This window comes from Poecilia reticulata, chromosome 1 (assembly GCF_904066995.2).
Source record: "Poecilia reticulata chromosome 1, P_reticulata-male-v2, whole genome shotgun sequence".
In the NCBI taxonomy this organism is placed as follows: domain Eukaryota; kingdom Metazoa; phylum Chordata; class Actinopteri; order Cyprinodontiformes; family Poeciliidae; genus Poecilia; species Poecilia reticulata.
In genome coordinates, this window is record NC_088830.1 from 29,876,873 (window position 1) to 29,902,229 (window position 25,357).

The 25,357-nt window shown below is 37.0% G+C and overlaps 1 protein-coding gene across 1 annotated transcript in view; it reads left to right on the top strand.

The window, feature by feature from the left end:
• The window catches only part of nr3c2 (nuclear receptor subfamily 3, group C, member 2), a 102,465-nt gene extending 83,421 nt beyond the window's left edge, over positions 1–19,044 (top strand). The window contains exons 8-9 of the mRNA XM_008420339.3: positions 9,886–10,043; positions 12,376–19,044. Of these exons, the coding sequence (XP_008418561.1) occupies positions 9,886–10,043; positions 12,376–12,531 (314 nt within the window). The 3' untranslated portion in view covers positions 12,532–19,044. The remainder of the gene's footprint in view (positions 1–9,885; positions 10,044–12,375) is intronic.
• The last annotated feature ends 6,313 nt before the right edge of the window (positions 19,045–25,357 follow it).

Consider the following 25,357-nt stretch of genomic DNA (forward strand, 5'->3'; position numbering starts at 1 on the left):
GACAGTTTTGGCAGGAGCAGCTCCTCTTGCACCCACTGTCAGGCTTTTATAAAGTCTGTGAGGTCACACTTTAATCTCATTCGTAGTAATCCGTTAACAAAGATCCAAACTGTGAAAACAGAGCTGATGTTGCAGAGAAGCGTTAGCTATTTGCAAAGGAAAGGGCGACTTTTTGCCACTCTGTGACGGAAAGGTTTTCTGCTCTTGTTTGATTTTAACCAACATCATTGCAACAGGAAGTCTCATCCTGATGCCACTTCCTGCCAAAATACACCCACAAACTCTGAAGCCATAGTTGAACAGATAAAGCTTCTTCTTTAGTGACTGTTGTTGTCATTTTAATTGTAATAGATAAATAAAAAAGAGTGAGAGTTTTAGTTACTGTGCTTTTTCGACGTATTTCTGCCATGTTAAAAGCACAAAGTTCAAGATGTAAAATTGGATTTTTATGTGACAGACTGGGAGGTGAAAGCAAAATGAGACGTGGTTTTCCAATAGTTTCCACAAATAAAAATGTGTGAAGTGCATTTGTATTCAGCTTTGCTGAGTTTGTACTTTGTTGAAGCATTTTGTGCTGCAAGCTGAAATTTTGTCAAGACCTGAGTTTTTTTTATTTTTTATTGCTTTTGTAGTGTATGTGGTAATTAGAGCACTTATAGGGGCAACTGGTTGCAGTGGAGTTCATTTAGGGCTACAAGAGTGAATGGGTCTGAATACAAATGCACGCCACACTTTTAAGATTTTAATTATAAAACCATTGTTTTTACACTTCAAATGTATGCAGTACAATCGAAGTGGATAATTTTGTTGTCACAAAATCTCAATCAAATACATAAATATAAGTAATTTGGTTGCAAAGTGATAACTTTTATTAAATAAATATTACATACTGATACTTTTACAACAGCTTACATTATGAATTCTTTGCTGCAGTTGCTTTAATTTGTGATGAAAGACGTCACCCTTTTTGCAAAGTTATGCAGAAAACGTTGTCGGTAGTGAACAGAAAACAGTTTCACTTCTCATGTAAGCTACAACAATTTCTGCAATTGTGTCAGATCACAAACCAGAAGATAATGCAGAGGGGAGTATTTCAAAGAACAACCCTCCAACACTGCGCTGGTGTATAAGCACCCTCACCCATCTCATTTTAAATCAACAGTGAAACAATGTTTGAGTGCAAAAAGGTGAGCAGATCTGTTGATATTCTGCTGCAGGTCATTAACTATTAACACAAGAGCACTTTGTTAAAATCAACCTAACACAAGAGGCTGGAAGTTTTCAAGTGACGATGCTTACTGCTGCTCAAGTCTTTAATGTGCCAGACTGCACATTTGTACTTTTTATCACAGACTGAAAATCGAATCATTTCCAGTAGTTTTCTATATTCTTTTTTGGAACTTTTTAGGAGCTGTGTTGAATTTTGTCCTTCATTATCTGCGCCTGCTTTAGCCTGAAGCTAAGAGAAGTTTTGGCGCAAATTCCTTCCCTCTCACTAACACTGCTCCTAGTTTGTGACTTCAAGATGTAAATTAGGCAAACGTTGTGCTTGTGCTGTTAGATCTCACCTGCAGAAGCCACAATGTGTTAATGTCAGGTACGGGTTTTAGGGTGACAATTAGTCCAGGTATTTCACTTTCCTCCTCAGTACATTTAAGACAGAAACACTGAAGGCTAAACATGAGTTTTTGTATTGTTCTTCTCATAGTAGCCTAAATACTGTGTGGGTTTTTGTCCCTTTGAATGAATGTAGGCTGATGTGCAACGGGGGGAAATATGCCGTTATTCCACCTGTTTGGAGCAAATCTGTGCTACAAAGTTGGAGTCAGCAGGTCAAACTTTTTAAAGATTGGTGATCAGTGCAGATTTATGAATAAAGATGGAATTTACACACCAACAGCATGAAAAATACACATTGTAAGATGAGCAGATCATGACATTCTCACTTAATTAAACTGTTTCTTTGACCTGTCGGCATTAGTCTGCATTCATGGTTTTTGTCTAATCTTACAATATTATTATAGTACAACGATTCATACAGCTTTTAAACTGTATCACCCTATAATGTAGAACAAATTTTCATTTGGAGAAGCAGTTTTTCAGACTTTCATGGTTTTCTATGGTATTACAGAATGGAAAAAACATTCATTATCGCTGAGGTATAAAACAAAGGAATGATTTGCTTAACATAGCCGTTGTTTTGTCTTTTCACAGACAAGTTCAGTGTGTTTTTTCCATGACAACAGTATCTGATTGATTTTTTTCATTATAAATGGTAATGGGAACTTTATGAGAATCCGATAGTGTTCCTGAAACAATCTCTTCAGTTTTTGTTGTATTTATTTTAAGAGCATTTTCATCACTTTATTGAACAACTTAATCAACATCATTGATCCTGGGATGAGTGTCCGTTATTATGTGGAGTATTTTACCTTTACTTGCTTTGACTATTATTGGGGCTAAATGCATTATTTTTCTGTTGTCATGACTCCAATTTCATTTCAGAATCTTAAATACCTTAAGAGCATTTTCACTCCATCCAGTTATATTTGTTGTATTTTAATTTTCTTCCCAAAATCTCATGTTTGAATATTTTTTTTAGTTTTAGTTGCCATATTTGAATGTAACATTGTTTTATCCTTTTATAGCTGGTGATGGTAGCATGTAGGGCTGTGTAATAATATCAATTTTGCGATATATATATCGATATTTTCTTTCCTAGAAAAAAAATCGATATTCATCCACAAGTATCGTAACATCCAACTGTCACCTTGCTCACTCACTGCTTGCTTCGCCGGGAGAGTGATTAGGTCATCAGGCGTAGAGTGATTCCTTCAGATGTTAAGTGTCAAGGTTAAAAAGGTATCAAACTATTCAGAGCAGGTACTTGGTGCACTTTATTTACTTTACAAATGCATACAAGCTACAGTTTGTACCGTTTCAATTAAAAGAATCATGTTTTCTTTGATTCATTTTGTCCTGTTGTCGACTTTAAGTCTGTGTCCAACCAGAGCCAGGTATTGTGTAGTTGGTGCTTTTAATCCGTTCTCAGTTAAATTTATTCAGTCCAACTCGATAACCCACAAAATGTCACCAAAATCACTCTGTCCCTCTAAAATCTTTCAGAAAAGCTCAAAAGTGTATTGAATTGTATTATTTGCTGAATATCGCAATGTATATCGCATCGTGAGCAGAATATCGCGTTTTGTATCGTGAGATTATTGTATCACTACAGCCCTAGTAGCATGCGGCTTTTACTTAGCACCACAAGTCCTAAGTTTTGGGAGAGATTAATTAGGAGAAAGAAAGTAAGGAGCTAAAATATATAAACATGAAAAATAACACGGGTTCAGAAGATGAGTTAGTGTTAGTAAATGAGAACAGGTGCACATGAACGGGGAGGAAGAAAGAAAAGACTAGGAGTGCAGCGGGATGGCAGAACGGCTCCTTCTGTTGCTGTGGCCTCCCTCTCCTCTCCTCACTGGTTCTCTGGAGGTTTTCCAGAAAGCCCCGCTGCACTTAATAAAGGCCAGTCAAGCGCCAGGCAAGGCTCCAAGACCTGCTATTTTTCTGCACTTCCTTAAAACCCCGACTGGAGTTCTGAAAGAGCGAGTGGAGATAAAAGAGGAGTGGATGCAGAATGAAAACGGGGGATTGGAGGTGCTTCACAGACGGTTCATTATACTTCACATTAGAAAAGATTATTTTAGTAATTGAGTGTCTATTGATTATTCTGATAAATCGAATAATCTGCAGTAGCTACTTAAGCTAGTAAAAGATTACATGAAAGAGAAAATGCTGTTAAGTAAACTGTTCAGTTCCTTTTTTAACAAGAACACATTTTATTGATTAAAATACAATAACATTAAAACAACCATTTTAGTCCCAGGCTTTGATTCTAAAAAAGTATTTTAAAGTGCAAAAACAACAAAAAGGTTAAACATTTCACATTAATTTTTAAAATAAAAAAAAACAAACTTAAAATGAGGATTTAGCAAACACAGTCTTTTATGTCACACAATTTCAGCCTAAAGTTTGAAGTATGAAAGAGCTTTGTTACAAAATAGATATTTATAATCTGCTGTTTTTTTCATGCCATTATTTTTCTTCATAAGTAAGAAAAACTGATACCAGTTTTTCTTACTTATGAAGAAGTAAGAAAAACTTCTTCATAAGTTTTTCATAAGTTTTTCTTACTTATGAAGAAAAACTGGTACCAGTTTTTCTTACTGGTACCAGTTTATTATTTTTAATTTTAATTTAATTTAGTTTATTTATTTCGAACAGACAAAAACTGAAAACAAGAAAAATTTAAACAAATTATCATGCCCAATGACACAAAATTTTACATTCCACACGAACTTTTAGCCTCTTTCTAGCTACTAATAGCACGTAGCATTCATCAACAGCTCATTGGTGGAAGTGAGAGTGTTGTGCAACCCAAAAAACATCCGGCTGGAGCACAGGGAGCTAATTTAGTCAAATTTAACAAGAAATTTTAATACACTCTAATAATTTGCCGAATCGTTCCAGCCCTACTTGTGCTTTCAAATTTAGTCATCATAAAACTGTGAAATATGAGGGATTAAGATGAGGAACATAATCATCCTGCGATGGTCCAAAGCCCGCATGACAAAGTGTCCATACTGGAGAGGAGTTTGGCTTGGTTCCACTGCAGGCATTGTAGGAAGCCCTTGTTCAAATGTGATAGCTGGACGTTGTTTACAGAGGAGGTGTCAAAACCCGTCAGCTGAGGAAGCACTACAGAGTCAGGGCTGCTGTGTGCGCCTTTGGGCGGGCTTGTAAAAGTACATTTGTATGCTACATAAGGTGAACGAGCAAAACACAAAGAGGAAAAGTGGGATAAAGAGAAAAGAGACAAGGGCTGTTATTTCTCTGTGACCTTGGCTAAGGTTTCACTGAGCCTGCGGTGTCTTATGACCCTATTTGGATTTGGTACAAAAGCAGTGGCCTGTTCAAACCAGTTAAGCTCCTCATCTCCTCACGAACACAGAGGGTCTGCATTTAAAGTATTCTCTTTATTCATTTGGTTTGTTCGTGTGCTTGAATTTGTGCTTTTTACTAATCAGACTAAGAGCAGGTGGGTCAGGTGTTCAGGCACTTTACTGGACTCAACAGAGCTTTGATCATCACACATTCACTGCTAAACACAGCTGATCTTATCTCTCACATGCATTAAACTGCAGCCTTGTTCTGGTTGCTTCAGCTGCACATGCAGTCTGAAGGTCAAAGGTTTACATCCAGTCATCGTCACCATGAATGTTGCATTAATTGCTGGCTTTTAACAGTTTGTTTGAACTGTTCTTTCTCCTGAGTGGAATAATAATGCAACATGAAGCTGCATTGATCTCTAAAAACAATAGTTTTGTCCTCCAGAAGTTTTAATTTGTTGTGGATTTTTTTCAGTCCAACTCATGTTTGTTAAAATATATTTTATGAAGATGCCCTTGACTTCTGCATTCTGTCTGGATAATTACTAACCTTTTTTTTTTGGTATTGATTAAAATCGTTTGTTTTCCATTAGGTCTCTAACCTTGATCTTTAAACAATCTGGCTAAAAAAAATCACTCAAAATCACATAAAACAATCAGTTTTTTAATCTGTTTCCATTTAAATAGTAATTAAACTGAGAAGAAAATCACCTTTTTAAAAAAAAGCCAACTTGCCTATTCTGTACATCTTACTACACATCATGGTAGGTTTTTCAGTGTTTGCAGAACAAAGTATTGCTATGTGACCTAGTACAACTATTTTTTGGGGGGTTTGGTGTTTTTAATACATATTTGCTTTTTGAAGAGTTTTACTTGTCTTCTGTAAGGCCTTAACCAGCACATGACTCAGGTAGAAACATTTAGCTTTTCCTTGGGGATAGCTACAAATTTTAGTTGTGCTTGAAGGTGTAAATTTTTGAGCAGCTTAATTTCCTAATTGGTAATGATTTGGTCCGCAGTGATTTAAAACTGACTTCCCAGAGGCGAATCATGCAGGTGTTTCTCAGCATAACAACCAATATCCTTTCTGCTAAAGAAATTTAGTTTCATTTAGTTCAATTTGAAAATAATATTTATCCCAAAGGGAAATAAAATGTTGTTGTTACTCGTGTCATCAAAGTATGTAAAAGGGGTTTTGCAGACGGTGATGGTGTGGGCAGGAAGCCACTGACTGAATGACAGGAAAAAAGATAATATTTCACAGTAAAATGTCCTGGATGACACTGCTGGTTATTAGCAAACACAACTAATCCGTCTCATTTGCTTTTGCCGCTTCACTTTAAATCTGTCTGGTAGTCTGGTTAGAATGCCAGGCAGAGAGACGTAGGAGTTTGGGACACGATCGATGTAAGAACATCCTCCTCTTTGAACTTCCTCCTTCTCTCTCTGCATCCTCAAAACGTCCTTTTAGACTCCTCTGGGATTCTGGGGTCGTAGTTCAGGTATTATTTGAGCTTTTGAGATGCTAACTAGCTGCTCCCGGTTGTAAAAAAAAAAAAAAAAAAATTGTAAAAAGAAACACTGTGTTGCCACAGTTACACATCATAACAACTGAGTAAAAAAATAAGAGTAAAAATCCATCCAGCTCACAGCATCCAAAACCAAAGGGAAAAATTGTCCACAAAAGCAATGGCTCTACCAAAAATAACGCATTAAAGTCTACAAAAAGAAGAAATCAGAGCTGCCACTATGAGCCACACAGTTCTGGAGTTCAGCATAAAGCTTTGCCAAATAACATCACATCCAATTAACTTGTAGTTCAGATGGCTTTTCCATCTTGTGTAAATGTAAAATTCTCTTTATTAGATCTACACTGTGCTTCTTTGCGCTTTTATTGTTTTGAGTGATCAATCCAAATGAATGCTGTCAAACAAATCCTTTTTATTCTGATAAATGGAAACCACCAGCGGCAGTCAATCCTAATCACATACTAAAAGTTAAAAGGCCCCGGCCCTGTCACATTAAGACACCCTGCAACTTTGATCACCGCTTATTGAAAGAAATTATTAAAAACCCAAAATTAATGGCCTTTATGCCCATTATGAAAACCAGTAACCAGTAAGTAACTGGACCTGCAGGAATGTCGATAAATAAGAACTGCAGCCTTGTTGAAGGGGTAATGCAGAAACAAAAATCTATTTGATACCAAATTATACAAACGCCCTATTTTTGGGCCACATGTGGAGAAACCCTGTGAAGGCCAGGCCATTTTCAAAGCAAGGTCCATTTGGGTCAGTGGGAGACAAACAAAAGGTCCGAATGTAGCCCTCAGTTTTAACACGTTCTCATCATGTCAGCCATGAAATGTAGCGCAGGACTCCCAGCCTCCGCGGCGGAGAACAATCTGTCTTTCTATCGGCTCTCAGCTCCATGTACGTTAGGCCTGGAGGTGTCTGTGTGTTAAAGAAACAGTGAAAAGGATAACACAGCGAGGGAAGAAGGCAACAGAGCACACATCTTCACAGTTACAGTGTTTTATCCTCTGAGACTTGCAATTCAAACACGTCCTTTCAGTTGTGTTATTTTGTAAATTTTTTCTACAAGCAGTTTTAGTTCACCCGAGGTTCACAGGATACTTACAAGTACAGAAGAATATAATCCAATTTAACACTGTCTGTGACTGGATGTGTGTGTGTGTGTGTGTGTGTGTGTTGGGGTCGGTTCTTTCAACCCATTAGAGCTGAGAATAGTGCAGTCTGCTGTGCAACAACACAACTAGGTTTCAGTCTGAGCGTTTGTCTCGGTGCGTTGTGTTTACTTCCTGTTGCAACTTGGTGGATGGTTTCAGTTTTCAGCCAACATGTGAACATATGTGGGTCTCATATGAGAAGCTGAATATGTGTCAGACTCCAATCCTCGAGAGCAGGTGTCCCACCGTTTTCAGATGTGTTTCTGCTTCAACACCTGAATCAAATAATGAGGTCATTAGCAGGACTCCGGAGAACTTGGCTGCATGCCGATGAGGCAATCCAGTGTTGGACCAGCAGGGACTAATGCTGCGTTCCAGTTACCTCGGAAATCGGAACGCTGGGTGTGACAACAGACTGAGCTAACAACATTCCAATTAAGAAGTCGGGATTTCAACTTGGCCTGTTATGATAACACATTTTGCTGGATGATAAATTATCCCAGAAGTTATTGCGATAAACAATAACATTGTTGTTTTGAGATCATTTACAAGTGGTGTAGTGGTATTTGCATAGTATTGCAAGATCACATTCTGAAAGATCAATAAACTTTTAATTCTTATGAACATTTAACACATTTAAAATATTCAAAATAGATGAACAAAACAAGTGAAAGACCAAATTAAATGAATGATAAAGACTGTAAACAAAATAACAATTTTAAATGTAAAATAATCTGCCAGTGAATCTAGCACTTTTTCATCAATATTAAGTAATTGACTTAAAAAAAAGCTAATATATGTTATTGAAAAGTTACTCTGTTCTTACTTCAAAAGTACTAAGACATTCACACTAGAAGCTAGACTGAAAAACTTGGTAAAAGTCTGTGTTTTTGCAGTGAATTTGTCCTGTTTTAAAGCTGATTAAATGTAAGTAGATTTTTTTTTTTTACACTGAGCTAATAACCTTAGTGTGAAGGTTGCAGTTGTTTGTTCACTAACTGAGGCTAAGTTCAAAAAGATTTACAGTTAGATTTACATAATTGTTTTCTGAGAACTTTCAATTAATGAATTTGTTCATGAACGTAAACTGAAGAACTAATTACCGCTGGAAATGGTGCATGTGATTATAGCGAGTTGCTAAAATGGCTTAAATCACCAACAGAGAGAAAATGCCCCCAAATCAGTCTTGTGTGTGGGAGTTGAAGCCTAATTCACCAAGCACCTCTAATTACCCTTTACGCAGTTCCACATCCCGTCATTAAAGGAGCACACTGGTGGCTGCATATGTCTTGGCCCGTTTTCTGCAAATCGTGTTAAGCGAAAGCTTGCCAGCCAATTCTAAGCTGAATCAAGCTTACTCCGTGTTGTTTAAAATTTGGATTTTCAACTGTGAATGTTTTCTTTTTTTGTATTTTGAAGACATCTTCAGGAGCTGAGGGTTGAAGCAGTGGGTCTCTCCAAACTCTAAATGTCTGAATTTGTGAAGTTTTGAAGCTGCTCTACGAGGGGGAACAGATTAAAATAATACTTAAGTGTTTTTGAAGATTCAATTGAAAAAAGAATGTGTTTCCGTTTATTACAGAAATGAGAATTTACTGAGATGTTGGAGAAGCTCGGGTTCAGCTCGTCTGCATCGTTGGGTTTAGTTTCTCCTATCATCTTGTGCGCAGATGGGCTCTCGATGGGGTTTAGGTCAGGCCAGTTTGCTGGCAAATCAAACACAGTGATACTTTGGTCATTAAAGCAGGTACTGGTACTTCTGACAGCCGGTTCCAAGCCCTGCAGGAGAATGACGTCTGAATGCCCATTAACCTCAACAGCAGAGGGAGGAATGATGTGCTCTACAGTTACCTTTAGACCTGACACTTGAGAAAACACGTGGATGACTGGCTCCCCGTGTCATCACTGAACTTCACACCGGACCTCAGTCACCTTGGATTCTTTTTCACACGCTCAGATCAGCTTCCAGTGAATATATTATTGGCTGCACCCTATTTGACAATATTTGTTTTACCTGAGGTAACAGGTAAAAATATCAAATGTCTGTTTTTTTGACCAAATACATTTTTGAAAATATAATTTTTTTTTAGCTATTTGATAAAAAACAAAATCTGACACATTTCAAACAACAACATACAGATGAAAGCTTTTTATTATTATTATTATTAGAAATCTACAGTATGAAAGTGTTTATCTTTTTACTTTTATTTTTTTTGCTAAGTCCAAATAACATTTCTATTCCAGTTCCCAAAGAGGGTCTGAAGAACCAGGCTGCATTCGAGGAGATGAGGGTTAATTACATCAAGGAGCTGCGACGTTCTGTGGGAAAGGCGACCAACAACTCCGGCCAAACCTGGCAGCGCTTCTTCCAGCTCACCAAGCTGCTGGACGCCATGCATGATGTAAGTTCCCCTGACCCGGTCCACTCTGCGCACGCTTCCCTGCAAAGCCCCTCTTTTCTGAACTGCTGCCACTTTGGGCTTCTGCTCTTAGAGGAAAAGTTGAGTAAAATGGCAACATAGTGGATTCTGGTTAATGCTTTAGTTAGCGGTTCAATAGCATTGTGTGGTTTGCAGTGAGGATAATTGCATCCCTGAGGGGGGAGTGGGGAATTATTTTGGAAGAGGCAGTGGCCACGCTGTATTGGTGAGCGGAACAGAGGAGGATCGATACCGGCTTTCGGTTTATTGGATCAGGGCGCTGAGGTGTCACTGTGGGAAATGTGCTAAATGACAGTCACGTTTCTATGCACGGGGTCGGCTGGTGCAAAAGCAAAGCCTGGAGGTGAAGATCAGCAAGCGGGAAGTCATAAAGATAACTGACCAGAATTAATTCAGCCTTATGATTAAGTAATTGGGGTTTGTGCTGACAGAATGACCTTTCTCTCAGGGAGAGCTGGGTAGAGAAAAAATAAAACGTGCTGCCCCCAAGTGGTCAGCACAATAGAGCAATAAAGGAAATTTAACCTGAACAGAAAGAAATGTAATAAAATGTTCCTGTTTTCAAATGAAGACAAGAAGCTGCCCTGCAACAGAGTTCAGACCATTTAATGTTTCCCCCATTTTGTCAACTTACTGGGATTTTATGTGACAGACAAAAACAAGAAATCAAGAAACAATCCATAAACTATAATTTCCTTTCTTTTAACAAAGAACAAAATCTGACTTTTTTCTTTAGCCAAACTGAGTGAACATTTAGGAAAACCAGATTTTGCTGTAACTACAGCTGGAAGTCCCATCCCTACCTGCCTTGCACATCTAATTCAGAATTGTTGTCCTGCTGAAATGTCAAAGCCATGCCCATGGCATGATACTGCCACCTCCGTGTTTCACTGTAAGGATTGTTCACTGTAAAATCATAGAATCTCACCTAGTATTTTTGGGATAGTCTCTACTTATACATCTTAGTGTGCATAAAATACAACAAAACTAACTTGCAAGTAACTTTTCAGCAAGACATAGGAGCTTGTTTTAAGACAGTAATTCCTTAATATTGTTGAAAAAGTACCAGTCCATTGGTAGATTATTCCACTTTTAACATGAGACAATTTACTTATTATAAGTGAAATAATTCACCAAGTGGGAACTTTTTATTATTAATATTAACAAATTATTGACTTCAGGAAATCTCCTACTTATTGCTAAAGTAACTTGTAAGTTAACTTTGTCTTATTTCAAGTGTACTAAAATATTTGCAGTGGAAACTCGACAAAAATCCGTGGAAATATTTTGTGATTTTGCAGTGTATATGATGTGTAGTCTGAGTTTTCTGCCTCTCAGTTTCTGTGAGATGTTCAACGTTTGGATATCGTTTTATAACCTAACTCTGCTTTAAACTTCTCCACAACTTTCCTCCTGACCTGCCCGCTGTGTTACTTGCCCCCATGCTGCTGTTTGTTTACTAATGCTCTCTATCACAGAACAGCTGGATTCATGCTGAGGTGAAATGACACACAGGCAGATTTTTAAATCCTAAAGACAATCAGTTGTTCTGCATTTGATTCAGGCATGTTAGAGGACAGAGGGCTATTAGGACCAGATTAAGAGAATTTTCTTTACATAACAAGAGTGAAATCATAATATTATGAGAATAAACTCATACTATTAGCAAAATAAAGATAGGATATTGCCAGAAGAAAAGCGAAAAAGTATAAGACAAAAATTGTTTTAAGGTGAAAAATAGAATAATCACGATGTGACGTGACGTGACGTACTTGGCAAGTCCATCTTTTTCTCTCCTCGATGTATGAACAACCATTTTAAAGTCCTACTGGTGACAGTAATTTAACGCTTATATCTATTTCCTAACTGGTAAAACTGATTCCAAAGCAAAACTTTACAAACATTCCTCATCTATATTTTTAATAATTTTTCGTGTAGAAGATTTCAGAAAATTAAAACTTCATTCTCTTAATATTCAAACTGTATTTTGGTGATATGACTGTATATTCCTATTATTGTGACTTTATTCTTGTGTTATTTTGACTTTGTTATAAGATTTTATTTTTGTAATATTATAATTTTATTCTCATATTTATAGCAATGCATGCCACACATTTTCATTTTTATAAGAGATTTGAAAAATTTACATAATTCTCTGCATTTGTGTTAAATTTATAACAAACTTTTTGGCTGTAAAATGTAAAAAAAAATCTAAGCAGTAATAAGATCTTTGCAAGTCCAGTTTATGAAAGTGGGATCTGTTTTCATTAAGTTGTGTGTTTGTGATATGCAGCTCGTTGGGAACTTGCTGGACTTCTGCTTCTACACCTTTCGTGAGTCGCAGGCCCTGAAGGTGGAGTTCCCCGAAATGTTGGTCGAGATCATCAGTGACCAGATACCAAAGGTGGAGTCGGGCCTTACTCACACTATCTACTTCCACAAGAAGTGACTCGCTGCAAAGCCGGAACAGAAGTGGCATTAAGAACCGGGAAAGAAAGAGGAAAACGAGGTTCAGGGAAGGGAACGTGTGCAAGAAAGGCCTGATGTGTCGGCCCCTCACCCTGCCGCCCCCTGAGGCGGCGTCCTCGCCTCGGATCGCCGTCGAGCAGAGTGGTGAGGAGAAGGATTTGACCCTGCAGTCACCATAAGCATCTTAGAGCTGTGAATAGTTTGAGACATCGAGCACGACACGACAAGATTGACTTTTAACAAACCTGACGAAAACATCCTGATGTACACCCATGCAACCCTGCCCCAAAGATGAAAACAGTATTCTGTGGAGATAAAGCCATAAATCACCTAGAATATATTCACACAGGAGTAGATGGAAAATTAACAAACTTACATGCCTTCCCGTAAATGCCCTCCACCTGCACTATATTGAGATTCCCTTACAAACCCACTGATTTTTTTTTAATTGCAAATATTAAATCTAGCTTATGCAGTCTTAAAAAGAATAATCACACTTGGAAATATCCTGCTTAGACTAGTAAATTAGCTCTGCGTGTAGCAGCAAAGGACTTCATGTGGAGGCTGCAGGTCTCTGTGAAGGTAACCCAAGGGCTATACAGGCATCATCACAAGCTAAACGGCGACATCAAATCTAACAAGTCCAAGTTCGGTTCACAAGTCTGCATCGTAACGGCCATTAATGACATCGACACACACACACACAAGGTTAAATACGTGTAGTGAAACAATCAAGACTCTTATGCAAAAGTCCAAAGCTTGAGCTGTTTTGAAATGAATATATCTCTCAAGTGTGAAGAAAGCTTGCACATGAAACTCCCGTGACTATTTCAGAGACATTGTGTTATATATTGATGCAACACTTTACCTTTTCTGCAAAAAAAATAAAAAACAAAGTTAAAAAAATGTTGCAGGATGAAATAATGCATTTACAGAAACAATTTCAGTAAGAGTCGACTGATAATGGATTTGACTGAGGTGAATCTATAGTAATAGCTGTCATTTGTGTTATCTCCAGAGCAGCTGTCCAAATGTCTGTTTTTACCCGCAATGAAGCTAAACCAGCCCTTTGTGAACCAACACTTATCTACTCTTCCCAGAGACAATAAAAAGCATTTTATAGAAGGGTTCGTTTTTTTGACAAGCCAGTCATTTTACATTAAGGTGCTTCATTTCTACAAAGCGAGGCGAGACGTAACATGTACAGTAACAAGTAGACAGCCCAGACACTACAATATATATGGACTCAAAGTCTGAACACACATACTCTGTAAAGTTTATAGTATCCAACGTGGAGCATTACTCTGCTTACAGCTAACACATCAATACCGAGTGAGTTTGTACAGGTATTAACACCGTTCTCCTCAGTTGATGTACAGAAGATGTTTTAAGGTACGTGTTGATGAAGAACAGATTATTCTGCTTTTTCCTCCTCTATTTGGGCCAAGTTGTATTACTTTCACTACGTTCTTCTGGACCATTTAATAGTCTCACACCCCACTGGTTTCTGGACGGTTGTGGAAAACTACGATGATGCTACTGAAAAGCGACAGAGAAGATAACAAGTGTGTGGGGAGGCGTGATTGTTATCCAGTTATTGTGCCCTGTAAGTGTGTATTTACATGTGTGTATGAAGTTTGTGTGCATCTTTTTTTCTTTTTTTATCTCTCTCTCGGAACGCATGTGAATAGTTTATCTGCTCTTTCAGTGTGGGTTATTATGCACACATGTCATAGATTTTAGCCACATCCTGTTTCCACATTTAGATTTGCACAGAGGAGGAACAATGTGAAATGAGGCATCAGCGCAGCTAGCAGGGATTGTTTGTTTCTTTAAGCGACTCTGATAACAGAGGGAGGAATTTCTGCATGGTCACCCAACCTAAAGTCAGACAGCATAATATTAGCCACCTAGCCTGGTGCTGGTGTGCTACATTAGAGCACCAGAACCTCTCAAAGCCGGCCCAAGGCTTAAGCAAGCTAAGCAGCCCGCAATATCAGTGACTTAATTCCCTAACGGGATGCACTGACCATCAGCTGAGTTTTAACTTGACAGGACAAAATCAGGAAACTAAAACATCAGATCATTTTTGGGTCAGCAGACATGCTGTGCCCAAACCCTTTGGGCTGCGCTAGCTACAACACCCTTTGGTGTGGAAGTTTGTACTGAGGAAAGAAAACTCAACATTAGTAAATTGTAGTAGTCTAAAGAAGCATTTTAAATGTTTGGAAATTATATGGGTATCTCTCAAAAGACTAGAAACATTGTCAAATGAGTATACTTGAAAAAAAAAATAATTCTCTCTCTTTGATGCTCCATGTCTTTTGAGGTTGGAAGGCAGCTTTGCCATCACCCTAATCTCTAGCTCCCTCCTCTATCAGATTCATGTTTGGACTTTGGCTGGGCCACTTCAAAATGTTTCTTATGCTTCAGTTAGAAGAAAAATATAAGTAACGTTGAAATGTTTCACTTTAAAGATATGAATGTCAATAATGTCAGGCATAATTCTAATTTAAACGAGTAATTTAATCAGATAACAGAAAGACTGACTGTGTTGTAGCCACGTTGCTCTGATTTATTATCATTTGTAGCTTTCAGCCTCTATCATGGAACATGGTGTGTTTTGATAATGTTGGCTTTTGAAAAAATCCACATTTTATCCAATACACATGGAAGCTGATGTTACAAAGCAAACTGATAATTTAGGAGGCTAAAATTAAATCTGTTTCTTAAAAATCAGTTTTAGGGCAACTCCCCTCTCAACTACTGAGGTGGTTCCTTTGCTCTTAAGGTAAATAATTAATGAGTGTTGATTGAATGTATCCAAGAGAAATTAAAATCAACTAAAATTGAGGGTCAGAACTTCGCAAAAATATGAAATTGGCCACAAAAATCTGATAGGTGCATCTCTACTTGAACTAAAAATTTTAATTTAATTTGACATATGTTTTATCAAAATAACAAAATTTGATAGTTTGGAAGAGCATGACTGAAGTCACCATAGTTCAGTCATTTCTCATGCTTGTGTCTGTGTGGGAATCACCTTCAATCAACACTGTAGCTGTAAATAAATAAATAACTATGAACATTCACTTAATGCAGGATTCTGGCGCTGCCTAACCAAATGAAGATGTCAGACAAGTTAATTTGGGGCCCCAAATTAAATTTTGCTCCTGGCCCCATATCATCTTGGGTCGGCTCTGGAACCGTTCCACCAGACTTTTCGCTCTCTTCTGTTTGTTCATTTTCAGGCTAACAGAAGCCAGAATTAGTTTGTCTTTGGAGGTTTAGTAAATATAGTTTAAATGACGGGGATCAGAAAAGGGAGAGGGTCGTGTATTTTATTTCTTATTATTGTCAAATTGGGAGATCTGAGGTGGATGTGTCAAATTTTGTCATCCTGATGGATTTTTTTCTCCATAAGTTATGGGAAAATATATATATATTGGGTAAGAATGTGGGGCCAACTTCTCCTCTTTCAATATACTCTACAGAAATATTATTTCAATGTTTTTTTTCTCCACTGCAATAATTTTCAGCACCTTTCCAGAAAGGCTTCATTTAATTCTTTATTTTGCCCCTTTTCGTTGTCCTTTTTAAAGAATAAAAAATGTCTAGCAGTTCATAGAATGAATGGGAAAGTATTTTTGAGAGAATTATATTTTGCAGGAAAACAATATTTAAGTACTTTGTCTAAAAATGATATCCTTTTTGTAAAACAAAATGTTATTGCATGCTTTTTGATGAGATGTTTACATGTACTTAAAAAAAAGGGAAACTTGTGCCTTTTTATCTCACCTGATTTACAGTTTTACAGTATATATTGTAAATAATAAGGCAAGTCTTTATGTTGAGTGTAGTATAAAACATTTCTACTTTAACCATCTTGTTAAACAGCTGAAAAAAAATGTGTTTCCCACTCGCCATGTTCTGTTTGTTGGCTCACAGAGTAAGTGTTGGCACAGTGAAATGAATGTATCATATATTGTGAGAGACTTATGGAGCATACTACCTGAATGTTAGAGAGAGTACATTTATTATCTACTCACTGAGGACATTTTTTATTTTGCTTTTTTTTTTTTTTTAATTTTCTTCATTATTGTTTCCTTAAACAAATAAAAAAAAAAATCAAAAGCACTTTTTAAAAAATTTTGTAACAAGCTGTATTAAGAAAGGGATCCTCTTTGCTGTTGAGGTGATATCGTAACCATGGTGACAAAGTTGACAAGCACTATAATAATAAAAACCAAGGAGTCACATACTGTTGGAACTGGGACATGTTAAAGGAAGTTATTGACTTTTTAGTTTTGAAATACAAACAGGTGAACACATTAACATAGAATCACTGACTTCAACATAAGTTTGCGCCGGATTTATTATTATTTCTTTTATTTTATTACAAATTATCAATTGAAAAGAAATGTGCATTAAGGTTTGGCTATCAAAGAAAAATAATGTGACCTAAAGAAAGGTAGATCCAGGATGTTGAATCTTCTGCAACCTCTCCTAGTGAGACTGGATGTCTCATTCATTATCGGAGTAAAAAACAACTATTATATGAATGTTATAAAATAAATGTTATGTTTGGTTCCATGTGTTCACGAAACTATCTTCACACTGTAAATTAGGCTATTTGAAACGGTGAAAGGGAAAACTGATTTTTATTTTTTATGTGGTGTTCTGTGGAGTTATGGTTAGTATCAACCTGCAGCAGAAAGTAATCTGAATAATCTCTGTTGGGAGAAACCTAAGCTAATTTCTTAAGTAAAGACAATCTGAAAGTGGATTGAAAAACATTTTTTTAAGGAACATATAGATTTCAAATGACCATGTAATGTTTTCAAGAAACAACTTTTTACTGACTTGAGTGATGGATGCTTCCCAAAATGAGATTTGAACATAACCAGTTCTTTTAAAGACAGACAGGATGTTTAACTTTAAAAACACTTAAAAAACATGTCATCCAATTTGAACCAAATATTGTTCCTGTTTATATGAATACAGTAAAATTAATTTTGCCATAATTTCATTGAAATTTAAAAATACAATGCAAACAAAATGATAAAACAACCATTAAAATGTCAAATACAATTATGTGAAGCGATTCATTTTTATATCTGGAATTGCTTGTTAAATGTCTTTGGCTTTTATTCAGACACATTTATTTGAAGCTGCAAAACACGACAAACACAACTTCAAACCATTTCACTCTGCTGGGTAAAACACAGAATGTCAAGTTCCTGTGTGACATAATTCCCAGATATTCTTGCATTGCTTTGGCGTAGAGTACTTTAGAAATCATTTCATTTATATGTTTTGCATCAAACATGGATGTTGAGATGTCAAACTATGTAATTGAACAACAGGTAAAAACTTGTGATTGCTCCTGACTCTTTTCTAAATTTGTTTACCCCAAACTGTGAAAACTACACAGTTGTGGTTCAATACAAATACTTGAACATCTCAGAGTAAACAACCATTTTAAAGCACAAAGACTGGAGCAGAAATTCAGTCTGGACTAGCCATTAGCAGGACTCTTTCATCGAAACTTCTGTTTCCCCAACCTGAAATTGTTCTGAGAAGCTTTCAGCAGGTAACATACTGACTAATGACAAATCCACAAAATCCACACTTCAGATTTTTCCCAAACTATTTCTTTAAATTTTTTTACTGCCAAAATATGAGCTACAAGCAGTGGGGGGATTAAAGTGTGACAGCAAAGTATTGAACCAAGAACATGGGGAGTGTTGGAAATAAGTGAGCATATAAATCTGTCTGTGCTCAAGTTGCATTGTTAGTAATTCAATATTTCCAACTGTCACTTTAACAAAGTGAGAGAAAAGAAAATCTTCTGCAAGTAAGTGCAATTCTCTGTCAGCAGACGGACCTGTGAGCTGTATTGACACTCTCATCCAACTTCCAGCAAAAAGTAAACAAGAATATTCACAACTGTCAAACTAGTTCCAAGAGAGGGAAGCTGATTAATGTACAGTTTATTTTTTGGCCATCAGTCATTACCTACTGCCAGCTATAAAACTTTCCCAAAACTCCAGGGAGCTGCATTGTCTTCTGAACAGTCCTCTTCTAAATTCACTCTCCTTTTTTGGCTTGTTTGTCTCACGATTAGTCTAACTGCTGTTTCCTGACACTATTGCGTCATTGTGTGTATGGAGTCATGTCATTGCCGTTTTTCAGAGTTGTGAATCGGGTGTAGACAGTCTAAGCCATATCTCCACGGCCATGGCAGTGCATTATTTATTAATAAATATATAAATATATATATATATAAAAATATACAGAAATGCTTTTTCCAGATCCAAAAATACCTTTTTACTCAGTACAAGTTTTCTTAGCAAACATACAGTGAACCTCCTTCACCAAACCTCCTTCAGCATTTTTTGAAACCAGATACTACTGTATATCTTAATGCAGATATTGCCATACTTGTGTTTGCAGAAATATTGCAAGATTCTAATAAAACCATTACACTGACTGATTGTTGTGATCTGATTATTTGTGTTGTGTAGTGTTGTTTACATTAGAAAACTGAAACCTTCAGCCTACCCAACGGACATATTCAATAAATAAGAAAACATGAAAAATTCACGTGTTTCAGTAACCTAATTCACTCAGCAAAGCACATTACATGATTTAATTAATTCAATGTAAAGCCTTTATTTCTGTTAATTGTGATTTTCTGCTTACAGCTCATGAAAACGTGACATTTGGGATTAGCGTATTACATCAGACCAATAAAAAACAACAAAAAACACAGAAATTTGGGCTTAATAAAAAGTATTTTTAATTTCTTTAAAGTTTGTTATTTTCAAAACATCTAACAAACGAGCCTCATACAAACATATTTATTGAATATGACTGATGAACTTTCACTAACCACAAGTCTTAGGTTGTTGTTCAAGTCGAAGTAAATCCTTAACTATGCAGGTGAAAAAAGCATGAAGATGATTTTAACTTGCTGGTTGTTATTCTCAAAAGGTTTTTGCTCATTGTCAATGTAAGATCTTATAAAAATATGATTTTGCTTATTTCAAACTCTGATGCCACATATAGATATATATCTAAGAAAACAAATACATTTTTATGCGTTTTGGCCTTTCAAACGATATATATATATATATATATATATATATATATATATATATATATATATATAGAAACCCCGACAAAAGTGGAGATTTGAGAAAATATGGGTAAATTGGGATTTAGGGTCCCGTGTATTAAAGTCTGTGACAAACAATGCGCCAATATATCCACATACTTGCCTTGACATGACTCCCAATCTGCATTGTGTTGTGTTTTACTAACTTTATATGCTAATACGGTACTTACACGTAGTTCAAGCTATCTATCTGTACACACAAACGAACCTCCTTGCGCCATGTTTAATTCCTAACAAGAACTCGTAGTTGTTTTGAAGCAATCTTTTATCTTTGCGCTTTACTGCCCCCTACAGGTTTGGCATGTTTAAATCAACACTCAGTGACGTGGATGATGTCTTTTCTGAAACCGATATCGTGCATGATAGTGTTTTGTTTTTTTTACATGATGTGGTGGAGATTTTTGTTTTTAGAAAGACTCGGCTCTGTGTGCAAGGCCTGAATGTGAATGTATTCTTTATTCAGCCGCGTTTCTTCCTTTAAGGATTATTTAGCTCTATTTTTGCATTTTTGCCACACCTGAATGTTTCAGATCATTTAAGAAAGAAAACAACTGTTGATCAGAAAAAAATTGAATAAATCAAATATTTCTTAATCAATACTGATATATTTTTAATTATTTGCTTAATTTAATTTACTCATTACTCATTGTCTTAATATTTATAAACACTGATTTTTTTTTATCCGTAAAAAATACATAAATAAGCTTCTTACTTAGCTTTTTCTTTATGTTTTTGAGATGCCTATAAGCTCCTGACACGCTGGAACTCAACCCATTCATTTGTTTTTATTTTTTGTCAGGATATATAAAATATTTAAAAGAAAATGCAGCATGGCATTTGAATTAACTGTTGGCTTGTGTTGCAAAGCAGCCAATCCAGGAGCAACATTAAATATCCTTAATGCTGATTGGCTGAACCACAACTGTGAACTTCCATGCTAAGATGGTTTCCAGTGTATGTCCAGTGTTGGTGTTAGAACTATTACAATATGGAGGTATAAAAGTTTTATAAAAATTTTTGCTATTAGCAGATAATCAAATATGGGGAAAAAGAAAATTTGCTTTCTATGCTAAATAAATCCCATTATGATAATAAATGTGTTGACTCCTTGGTTACTCAGGTGTGAACACATATTGTCTCATTAATAATTTGATTCTTGATCTTAGACATCAGTATTTGCTAATCTTTTCATTGCATCATCTTTGCCTTTATTCCAAGTATGAAATGTAGAAAAATCTTTTTGCTTTTAACACGTGAAATTGATTGCTCACTCAAAAGGAGGTAATCACTTCTTTGAATACATTTTTAAGGTTGACTGATTTTTGAAGATGAAAGTCGTTGAATGCAATTTAACTCTAGTAAAAATATCAAAAACCCCTGCTTTGTGTAGATTCTAAACAGCTGCATTTAGTGCCTGGAGGAAAATAGCGAACTTTGGTGGCACAGACAGGATGTGATGAGGAGCAGCAGCAGGTACTGCAGCTTAAAGGAGCTGGACTGAGAGGAACGAAGAGGAAAGGAAAAGAAAGCAGGAGACTTTTACAGTAAAAATGAACCTGTGGAGAAAAATCACCATTAACCTTGTTAAGGTCTGATCTGAACAAACGCCTGCTTTGCCAGACTGGAGAGCAGACAGTATTACTTTTTTGCTCATTCGCCCCCCCTCTCTCTGAATCACAGCCTTCTCCAAATCTCCCCCAGATTTCCAATTGCTTTCACTTGTAGTCGTGCCAGATAAACAGAATCTATTGGATCAGGCTGATTTCACGGCTGCACCCGCGCACATGGCAGCTTCTGTGGCCCACTTTCTGAGCCGAGGCTTTTTTTTTTTTTCCCTTCCCTCCTCTCTACACTCTCTCCTTTATGTATGAAATTCACTTTTCTGCGAATTCCCGCTGAGTTTTCATCCTCAATAATACATCAAGTCTTACTATGATTATATTTGAGCTTTGCTCCCTGAAGGAAACGCACGGAGACACCAGAAAGTATTAGGTTAGCGTTAGCTCTGCAGTTGCATTTGGAGAAATTCAGACATATTGTCCAGTTGCGTCATTTTCTCACAGTAGCAGGTAAACGGCTCCGAATCTTTGATCCAAGCTGAGTCACAGTGTGTTTTAAGGTGTTTTAAGGCTGAAGGACACTGCATCACGGGAAGCAGAGGACAGCTGGAACGCGGCCAGAACCAGGAAGCGGGAGATGAACAAGACAAGGGGAGAGTTTCACGCAAACACACCAACATCTAATCAACACATAGTATATACAGGTTTCCTTCACAGTCATGAAGAGTAACTGAATATGCAGGGAAAAGGAAGTGTATTATGAAAACATGTCTGCATATTTAGATGATTTTTTTTTTCTGTGAGAAATCTGAATTTCTAAAGATAAGTAGATAAGTTGCTCCAAAAGTGAGAGCTTTTTACAGTTCTTTCAATCTCAAAGATGTTCAATGTTACCAATATGTCTTATTTTTCTCATGAGCATTAAAAGGTTTTTTCGCTTGAACTTAACGAAGCAGAATGAAAATAATATAATAATAGTAATAATTAGAGGTGTGACGATCGATCGGCCACTGATCATAATCGGCCGATTTCCATGAAAAAGTGTATGATCGGTGATCGCCGATCACGGTCTCTTGTTGCCGATCACAGAAACCGATCACCTGCTTCTCATTTATCATCCTGCCTGTGCAGCTGGTCTCCTCTTTCCTTCACACTGTGCAAACGCGCAGCAACAAATCCTAAGCGATGTGGAACTATAACGCACTGAGTGAATGGGGACGTTTGCGTGTTGCGGCGGAAAATTAGCTCGGGGGGAAGCAGGTCAAAATGCATCAACACGACGAATCTAATATGGCATAAAAACAATGCCATACTTGACTGAGTTTGGCTACATCGAGGCTCACTGCAGTAAAAGACATATGGAGGATCAGATGGCAGGTAAAGCAGCGCACAGCTACAAACACTCACCCTGATTAGCATGACGGTCAGAAAGCTAAACAAATAACCCGCAAAATAATTTAAGTCTTCGAGCTGCGATGTAAGACTCTGGTTCTGCTCTCGCTGTTGAACCGCTGCTACGCTACAGGTAGTAATATTTCACAGACGGAGCGCCGCTTCTGCTCCACCTGGTAGTGACTCTCACACCGAACCTCTGCTTAAAGCTGCTGCACTTAACTTAAAAAATACATTTTACATGCGTATTAAAACTTTTGCTGTCCTAACATGATACAAATAATCTCTAAAAAAATAATCAATCTCCTCCCTGCTCTGCATAATTACTCCGCTCAGTCAGAAACAGCCAATCAGAACTAGCAGTAGTCAGCTAGCCGCCATGCTATCAGGAAGTTGTCATTCAGTAACTCTGGACTGTTTATTGTGATGGAACCTGTATTTGCCTTTGAATGTTAAGTTTTATACTTGAATTTTTTGGCAATGTTGAGAGGTTTTATTTTAATTTTTTGCATTATTTAGCTCTTCAGAAACTTCATATGTTATCAATCTGTTAAAGATAGTATTACTATAGCAGTACAATTTGCACAATGCCCGTTTTGTTTTTTTCTTGGAAAAAGTTATTAAAAACAAGTTTTTGTCTATATTAAGGAGAATTCATGGTTCCTTTTTCCACATAATGTAACCGGTAGTGCTTATGATTAAAAAAATAATAATTATGTGATCGGCATCGGTGATCGGTATCGGTGATCGGCCCTCATGGGTGATCGGAATCAGAATCGGCAAGAAAAAACCTGATCGGCACATCTCTAGTAATAATATCTGCCCATCACTCTTTCACTTCATTCAGCCATTCATTATTTATTAATCTATCTTCTAAAACATTTATAAACTAAACACCCACTTCATTTATACATCAAACCATCTCATTCTATCCTTTGTTTATCCATTTATCCATCCATCTTTTTATCTTTCAATCAAATCTACTTTCCACTTATTCATCTGTCCATTGTTCCATCCATGCACCCCTTCATTGTTTATCCAACTGTTCATCCATCTACAAATGAATTTATTATTTATCCAACCGTTAATGATGGATACATCAACCTTTCAGATTTCAAATGTGATGTTCTACATTTGTTTTCTAAAAGGGGCTGAACAACATGATTAATAAGTTTGGAAATGTCAACTTGAAAAAGCTCTGACATGAAAGACGTGCGGTAAATCTGGAATAAGGCATGTATAAAAATCAGCATAGATTTCCCAGCGTCAAGTGATTTCACTTCAAAAGCTTAAAAAGTGGAGCTGAATTATTTGAAGTACCACTATCATTCACTTCCCAAAACTCACAAGGAGAAGTGAATGAACAAATTTCAAGTCAAAGTGTCTACAAGAGCAGCAGGAAGGTGAAGAAATGAGAGCTAGTTCAGAAAAAAAAGAAAAGAGGAGGATAAACACTACATAGCGACAGGCAGGTAGGCAGAGGAAACGGGAAAAATGAGGACAGACAGAGACGTGGCATGCTTTCAGTCCAAAGCAAAGTGAGAGGCAGGCGGGGTGGACGTCTTTATGATTCAGCAACATCCTGGCAGAGGGGAGAAGATGAAGGGCCCTGCGGGGTGGGCGGTGGTGGAGGAATACTTTGCCCCTCTCATTAGCCCTGCCTCATTTCATTACGTTATCATCGCAGTTTCCTCAGGTAGCTGGTAACTCCTCACATTGTGTGATTATGTAACCAAATAGAGGAGGTCCATTAAAAATCACTGCCTCCTGGTAATTATGTAACAAAGGTCAAAGCACTGTGCAAGGAGGCCATTCGCTGTGTTAATTACAAACATGAAGAGTAAGAATTAACATGGATGGACGTTTTGCTTCATTGAGGGATTGAGGAGAGAATTAGTGATTTCTCATCTAATTTTAATCCTTTTTAGTTGCTTTTTTTATATAGCCTTTAGGTGTTTGGACATTAAAAAGTAAGACTTGCATTTCACTTCATAGCTGGCTCAGTGTAGCTGTAAATCAGCCTCTCAGGTGATGCAACAAAGGAGTCATCACAAACCGACTTATTATTTAACTTGATCATTTCTGTCTGTCTGCGAAGTTTTGCAGAAATCAGCCTGTACTGATAACCTCGCTCCTCACTGCAGGTCTCACAGCTCAGTCAGTGTCACATATTTTTATTCAAAGCAATACTGTTCCTCGGATTTGGAAAAGAGCCTTTGTACTACCTTTACTAAAAAGGTGGTGATCCCACTTCACAAAACAGCTATCGACCCATTTCTGACTCTACATCCTAGCTAAAATGCTTGAGAAACTGGAGAATGACCAATTAAAGACACATTTGGACTCTAATAGTATTTTCTACCTGTCAGTCTGGTTTCGGAAAACAACATAGACTGGTGTTGTTTCATAAAAAGTTTTAAATTACTTTGAAAACGCAGTGCCAAGGATTACCGTGTGGTACTTTCTGTAGCATTGACACTGTGGATCATGTCACAGACTTTTTCAAATCAGCAGTTCAGACCAAGCTTTTAAACTACGTTTCTGGTTTCAAGTGTGTCAAAATCCTCAATTGTTGCTATTGTGATGTCACAGAGTGTGCCTCAAGGCTTTGTGTTGGGTACTACTCTCTTTGCAATTCACATTAATGAGCTGGGACTTGCTGCGTATGGTGCATC